Source organism: Carex rostrata, chromosome 15 (assembly GCF_964058835.1).
Source record: "Carex rostrata chromosome 15, lpCarRost1.2, whole genome shotgun sequence".
Taxonomy (NCBI): domain Eukaryota; kingdom Viridiplantae; phylum Streptophyta; class Magnoliopsida; order Poales; family Cyperaceae; genus Carex; species Carex rostrata.
Genome location: NC_135932.1, coordinates 1,630,673 through 1,638,163, shown reverse-complemented (window position 1 = coordinate 1,638,163; position 7,491 = coordinate 1,630,673). Strand labels below are relative to the sequence as shown.

Here is a 7,491-nt window from a genome sequence, read left to right as displayed (position 1 = left end):
TCAATTGTCAAATTATTCCCTCAAAATATACTCTGTTCTTTTCTTCTAATTTTCACTGCAATTTCCTTCCGTTTGAAACTTTTTAGCAGATTGTTTTATGTAATTAGAGACCCAAGTTATGACATAAAAATATATTGAACCTCAAAAGTTCCTTAAAACACAGCTACAATTTTAAATTTTTGTGAAAATTATTGCTATGAATTGCAAAATTTCTCAAGCTCAAGAATAAATACACAGGTTGTCATGTAAGACCTATTATAATTCATGGGTCTCAAGTCTCATGTCCTATGTCAGGCAAGAAAATTCTTTTCTATTATTTGTTCATAATTTTGTGGCTAACCTAATGTGCTGTTGAACATGGATCACTATATATAATTTTAGTCAGACTCTGTGGAAGAGGAAAACACCATAGCAATTACTCACATATAATTGTATCAGATCTCTGCACCATATATATTTCTTTTATGACATTAGATCCGATCTCACTTCTGTAATATATGAACATGAAAGGAAGCATCTATATTCATTAATTATTCAACAATGCGTCGCTCTAACAGCAATCTCCTGACCTATTTAAAGGCGCCACACAGTACATCTCCCTCAACACATTCAAAACACAATTCAGTGTTCTCCTTTCATATCTCCTCAATCTCTCTTTTAAGCCAAATGGCATCCTTTTCTCTAGCTAAGAGCATTCTTCCATTGCTAGTTCTTCTAACCCTTGTCAATTTCTCCATTGGAGCTAGGCCTAGAAAATTGGATCTTTGGATCCCTGGTCCAAATGATTATCCTGATGATTCATATCTCTTCAAATATCATAATGGAGAGGTTCTCAATGGAAATATACCTATTTCCATAATCTGGTACGGCTATTTTGATTGGCCCAAAAGATCCATCATTCTCGATTTTCTCTACTCTCTGACCCCCAATCCCTCAGAATCTAACCCTTGTATTGCACAATGGTTGAGCACCATAGACCAACTTTATCTCTCTAAAGTCAGCAACCAACAAACTCAGTTCACCACAGTCAACCAAACAGACAACTGGTACGGGTTAGGCAAGTCCCTCAACATGTCCCAAATCGAACAGCTGACATCATCTGCCGGCACACAGAAGGGTGGCATCACTCTAATATTCACTTCTGAAGATGTTTCAGTTGAGGGCTTTTGCATGAACCATTGTGCATTTCATGGTTCCGACCAGGGATCAGGTACAACCTTTATTTGGGTTGGTAATTCCATTAGCCAGTGCCCGGGTCAATGCGCGTGGCCTTTCTACCAGCCATTGTATGGTCCACAGACACCACCTTTGCTGCCTCCAAACGGGGATGTTGGAGTTGACGCCATGGTGATTAACCTTGCTAGCATGATTGCTGGTGTGGTGACAAACCCTTTTGGAAATGGATTCTACCAAGGTAACCAGGAAACACCACTGGAGGCTTGCACTGCTTGTCCAGGGGTGTATGGTCCCGGAGCATTTTCGGGTTATCCCGGTCACTTGCTGACTGATGGGACTACTGGTGTAAACTACAATGCAAATGGGCCTAATGGAAGGAAATATTTGCTACCAGCATTGTACGACCCAACAATGGCAACATGTTCCACGTTGAATTAAGAATTCGGTAACGACAATGTTATTTGGAGAAATGTATATATCCTGCTGGATGAGTGGAAATTTTTTGATTCATTGTATTAATAACAGAATGTAGTGGCAAAATGTATTTTGTCGTGGTTCAATTGGAAAAGTGACATATTAAAAATTTACTTTAAATCTCTCTTCTAATTTTTATCTGTTCTTTGCGAATATTCTTACCAACTAATTTCATGTCACAGAGTTATTTTCCAAGGAAATATTTTATGACTATATGCTCTTCTCTTGAAGAGAGAGAAAAAAAAAAATACAAGTATCAAAGTGTATTTTACACAATTGCAATGAAGTTCTAATGTTAATTCTCAGTCTGTCCTAAACCGTAAGTCTGGACCAGGTTCAGAAGCCCATTTATGATCAAGCATCCGAGCTATATGATATGAATATTTGGGTTCAAATACTTTCAAGGCTGAATCAGAACCGTCTTTTTATTACTTGGAATGCGCACTAACTTCATGGCATGAATAGCTGGAGGAACCAACTTTTGTCAGATCGGGATACCCAGAAACCATTGACTTTCATTTTCGTATTTGTTTTTCTTTTCCCCAAACGAACCAGTGTATAATGCAATATTTCATGGAGCATTCATGCTGCACGATGAGCTGCAGCTAGTTCCAGTGTGACAAAAACTGATTTGTAACCACATGCTAACAGAGCGGGTTTACTGATCTAACTAATAAAGTCAGAAAAAAGAGTAGCTAGAGAACACAAATTGAATTCTTTGAAGTATTTGCTGCCTGCTTTCTTTGATCCCGCGACGTCCACCTGCTCAACCTTAAATTGAGTTCTTCTAAGTTTATATTGTAACCTTGAAAAGAGTGTAAATAGGCTAATTGGAATGGCAATATTTTGATTCGTGCATTCAACATTAAACTTCCGTTTTCTTTTTCATTATTTTCTTTCCATATTGCTTATGCTTTCCCTAACTAAATTGTAAATAAAAAAAATTAGTGAATGACAATCTTGGTAGCCGCTACCAAGTTTATTAATTGTGGTTGTAAGCACGTTTATTAATTCCATCTTGGTAGCCGCTACCAAGTTTATTAATTGTGGTTGTAAGCACGTTTATTAATTCCATCTTGGTAGCCGCTACCAAGTTTTCAAAAAAAAAAAAAAAAAATTAGTGAATGACGATCCTTTTAGTTAATATGGCTAATTAAATCAGATAAATCAATGCATCAGGAAACACAAGAATTGAGTTCAGAATCTCAAACATTGATTGAGAATTAAGGAAGAAAATAATTATATTGTGAGTTACATATTAATATATATATATTGACAGTGAGAAGCAACCTATTCGGTTCACTGACAACAACAAATGCTCTCCATATGAGAGGTCGCACGTTCGAAACTCGGATGAGATATTCTTTCTGGATATTAAATAGTTTGTGGCTTGACTTCCGACGTTTACTAAAGAATAGATAAATTGATGGCACTAGCGTATTTACAATTTCAGGGTAATATGTAATTTGATCCAGAAACTTTTGTTCTGAAAATGATAATAGTTTATGTATTCATTCATTTATATCATAGTATATAATGTGATTGTTGGTTAGGAAAAAAAAAATACAAATATAAAAATGCTAGGAATTTTCATTTGGTAATATAAATAAAATCTGAACCAAGGTTTAAGATAACTGAACTGGTTCAAGCTAACTGAACTGGTTCAAGCAAACTAATCATGTCAGAAAAAGGAGCAAATTACTAAGTTTCTGATTAATTCAATGCCCTGTTGTTATCCTAATAGAAAAGTTGTGCCATAATTGTATGGGAGCTGTTCCATTATTTTATATTTTTATTATTCAAATGAAGGGACCCGTCTCACTTAAATTGGCCACTTCTGACCGCATAATATATGAATCGGAAGGTTAAATGTCTTTATTAAACTGTTATTTCTTTACTAATATATTTGTTACTGAAAGACAAAAAGAATTTAACGTCTTCATTTCATTCTTAGTAAGCAATTTCTTTCTTGCTAATCACACAATATTTTAACGAAGAAAATCAAAAGGTGCAATATCATAACAGGGATTAGAGCTACCAAAAGCCGGTAGTGCCTACGGTACCAAATAAGAAAGGAAAATGAAAGCAGTTAAAATGGAAATGCCAAGGTCATAAGCAGTGAATCTTAGCAACAAGGAAAGAAAACTAGTTAATTAATGATCAGTGGACGAAGCTCCAGCTGTAGCACAATCCGACCCAGCAAAAAACTAAAAAGCATAACCAAACCCAGAAGGGGCAATCCTTTATGGATATTAAATAGTTGGATGGCTTGACCTCCAACATTTATAACGATAATAATAATAAAAAAAAAATCCCAAAAATTAGCCACATGATACCAACAAGTACCAGTCTATAAGTAACAAAACAATACCCGACCTGTACCAGGTTAAAAACATTCAGGTTTCTTCTATAACATGTGTCCAGATATTTGCTAGCAAAACTGTATTACTTTCTAGCATTTGCTAAAAGGAAAAAAGTTAGTAATTCCATCTCTTCCAATTATCCAGAGAGCAATAATGTTTACTAGGCCTGATTGAACCCAACTCCTTGCCACCTGACCCGACCCAATAGTTCAAACCTCTAATAAACAATATTCTTCAACTACAAGGTCATATGAATAAATCAAAGAAAAATGTTTTTTTCTTTTTTAGTATTAGCAACTCTGTGTATGATTATTGTTGGGTTAACGGCAAATCACCAATGTTTGATATTTGGCTGGCAACAAATTATCAAAAAAATTGAATATACCTTACATTAATAGAGCCAACAGTTTAATAAAAGAATCAATCCCTTTCATAATTAGCAGCACATATCAGTACTCCTAGTCATAGATTCATAGGCCTATCAAAGATCGATGCCTATTTTATATTTGACCTTGCCACAAGAGCCCAATTAATTCTTATATCTTTGATCACTAGCCATGCATAATTTCATAATTTGTCTGGTCTTTAGTACCCTAGCAAGCATGGCAACAAACCATTTGATATATGAAAGGGGCAACAAATTAATTCTTTAGATTTGTCAAGCCCTGCTTTAGTGGAAATCTCAATAAATTAGATGAAAGTGTTCAAATTTTTTGACCCCTATGAATGTATTGCAAATGAACTCTAATCAACTCTGTTCTTCGAAATTGAAGTGAAATTTTGTTAAATTTGCATTGTTTTCTGAGGGTAACAAAATAAAGAACATGATTTTAATATTGACAACTATGCTTTAACGCAATGAACAAAAGTACATCCTAATTAACAGAATATGTACATGTCCACATTCATATGTGAATTATGACAGTTAGCTAAACTTAATATAAGGTCGAGCAGATGGACGTCGCCGGATCAAAGATTGCCGGTAGCAAATACTTCCTTCCATTAGCACCATTTGCATTATAGCTTGCACCAGTACTAGAATCAGTCTGCAATTGACCTGCATAACCCGGAAATGCTCCCGGCCCATACACCCCTGGACAAGCAGTACAAGCCTCCATTGGTGCTTCCTGAGGGCCTTGGAAGTATCCATTCCCAAAAGGGTTTGTCGCCGTACCGGCAATCATGCTTGCAAGGTTCATTACCATGCCATCAACTCCAATGTTACCATTTGGAGACACCAAAGGTGGTGTCTGTGGGCCATACAATGGCTGGTGGAACGGCCATGCGCATTGTCCCGGGCACTGGGTTTCGGAGTTACCGACCCAAATGTAAGCCGTTTTGGAGCTCTGATCGGAACCATGAACGGCACAGTGGCTCATGCAAAAGCCTTCAACTGCGATATCTTGAGCAGTGAATACTAGAGTGATGCCATTCTTTGGAGTATGAGCATCCGATGCTAGTTGTGCGATTTGGGACATTGTGAGGTGTGTGCCATACTGGTGCCAGTTATCTGCTTGGTGGCCTAATGTGACTTGACTCTTTTGGTTGCTTTTTCCGATCTTAGATAGGTAAAGATGGTCTATGGTGCTCCACCATTGCGCTACCGAAGGATTTGGTTCCCGTGGGTTGGAGGTCAAGGAGAGGAGAAAATCGGTGATGATGTTTTTTTGAGCCGATGAGAAATAGCCGTACCAAACAATTGAAATTTGGATGTTTCCTTGGAGGAGTTCTCCATTATGATATGTAAGGAGGTCGGTGTCCGGGATCCAAAGATCTAATTTCCTTGGTCTAGCCCCTACTGAGAAATTTGCAAGGGTTAAAACAAGTAAAATTGAGAGAATGCTCTTAGATAAAGCAAAGGATGCCATTTTGGTTTAAGGTAGGAATAGTAGAGAACAACTGAAAGATGTGAAAAATTGGATTTAGAATTCTAAGTCAATTAATCAGAGAATTGTTTTCTGTGTGGTGAAGGAATGATGTGCCTGTGCCTTTAAATAAGTGTACGTGAAGCGGATAGGGGAGGAATGCGACATAATTTGACTTAATTTTAAAATAAATGAAAATAGAGCCTTCCCCGTAGTTTCATTAGGGGATTTCTGAAACTTAGTATATAGAGAGTGGAGATCTGCGCCAAGAGACCAACAATTTGCTTTTCCTTTACGGCTCTAATAGTTAAATTAAAGCCCATACCAGATAAGGATGCATCTAAAAACAAATTATTAATTTGTACACTTAGTCAATTTTGTGCATGTTTTCACTGTTTAATGCATGGTTCCCTGCATATGACCACAAATTAGTATGTTAATTATATTTACTCGGTGTGCATGTCTGGGTTGCTGCACTTGTCACGCTTCAAGTTTCAGAATTAAGGAGCAAAATGCTAAAGGAACAGGAAATAAATCTGCTGTGATTCTAAAGGGATCGCAGGACCCTGTGATTCGAAATCTAACCTTTCATTTTTTGGAATGCACAAATCTCAACAATACTTATTTTTATGCACGAATCTCTAGACAGATAAATGGATGGCTTTGGAATAACAAGATCCTGCGATCTCTTTAGAATCACAGCAGATTTATTTCCGAAGGAGCAATCAATTGGAAACGGTACAGAGCCGGTACAAAATTAACCATCTTTTATTTGCGCATGTGTTGGGTTTTCTCTTTATCTTAATATACTTATTTCCATGAAAATGCCAAATGCAAAAATGGCAGCGTATTCAGGTGGTTGAACAAAGAAAAATTAATTTAAGCTTGAGCATTCCCATTGCATAGAGCAATCATTTTTAACTAGTAATTTCTTTTTCAGAAGTAAAAAGGAAAAACTCAAAATTGGCCCTTGAACTGGTTGATTTATGTTTATATAGTCCTGTATTATCATTTTTTTTTAAATTAGTAAATAACTACGATTAGCTTTAAATTTGCCTCTTTTCATTGCATGAACATCAAATATTCCTATGTTACACATCTACCTGAGAACAAATTTTTCATAATGAGTAAAAGGTCCCCTTTAATTGATTATTTAGATTTTTAAACAGGAATCATCCTCTGCTCCTTACAAAGAATACATGCATCATCCTATTGCCTCAATGATGTTCTCCAGTTAAGTTGAATAACTTTAATTCATCAATTAATCTCCTAGTTTTTTTGTCTTGCCTTTGTCTTGCCTCTGCATTAGACATCATGCAGACAAAATTTTATATTAATACATTTTGTGAAGCTGCATCATTCCATGAAAGTTGTGTTTCCGCCATAGTTCCTGAATTTAATTTTTTCTTTAATTCAGTCGCCTTAAGAAGAGACCCAAAAAAAAAAAAAAATGAATGACATAAACAAAAAAAGAAGAAGATAAAATTGCGAAGACAATAGATTTGTATTGTACATGTATGCATATCTTTTACTGCCGTGAATGATTAATAATAATAATAATAATAATTTTGTCATCTGTCAAGCCGTCAAGGAGTGCTTGTGCTCCCCAATGG

The 7,491-nt window shown here is 36.1% G+C and overlaps 2 protein-coding genes across 2 annotated transcripts; one reads left to right on the top strand and one right to left on the bottom strand.

The window, feature by feature from the left end:
* The first annotated feature begins 611 nt into the window (after positions 1–611).
* Positions 612–1,614, top strand: LOC144566684 (protein PHOSPHATE-INDUCED 1-like). Its single transcript, XM_078316708.1, has one exon. The coding sequence runs from the start codon at positions 667–669 to the stop codon at positions 1,612–1,614; it is 948 nt and encodes a 315-aa protein (XP_078172834.1). The 5' UTR covers positions 612–666.
* Positions 1,615–4,773: 3,159 nt separating this feature from the next.
* On the bottom strand, positions 4,774–5,974 carry LOC144566491 (protein PHOSPHATE-INDUCED 1-like). The gene has a single exon (XM_078316523.1). The coding sequence runs from the start codon at positions 5,879–5,881 to the stop codon at positions 4,949–4,951; it is 933 nt and encodes a 310-aa protein (XP_078172649.1). The 5' UTR covers positions 5,882–5,974; the 3' UTR covers positions 4,774–4,948.
* Positions 5,975–7,491: the final 1,517 nt, after the last annotated feature.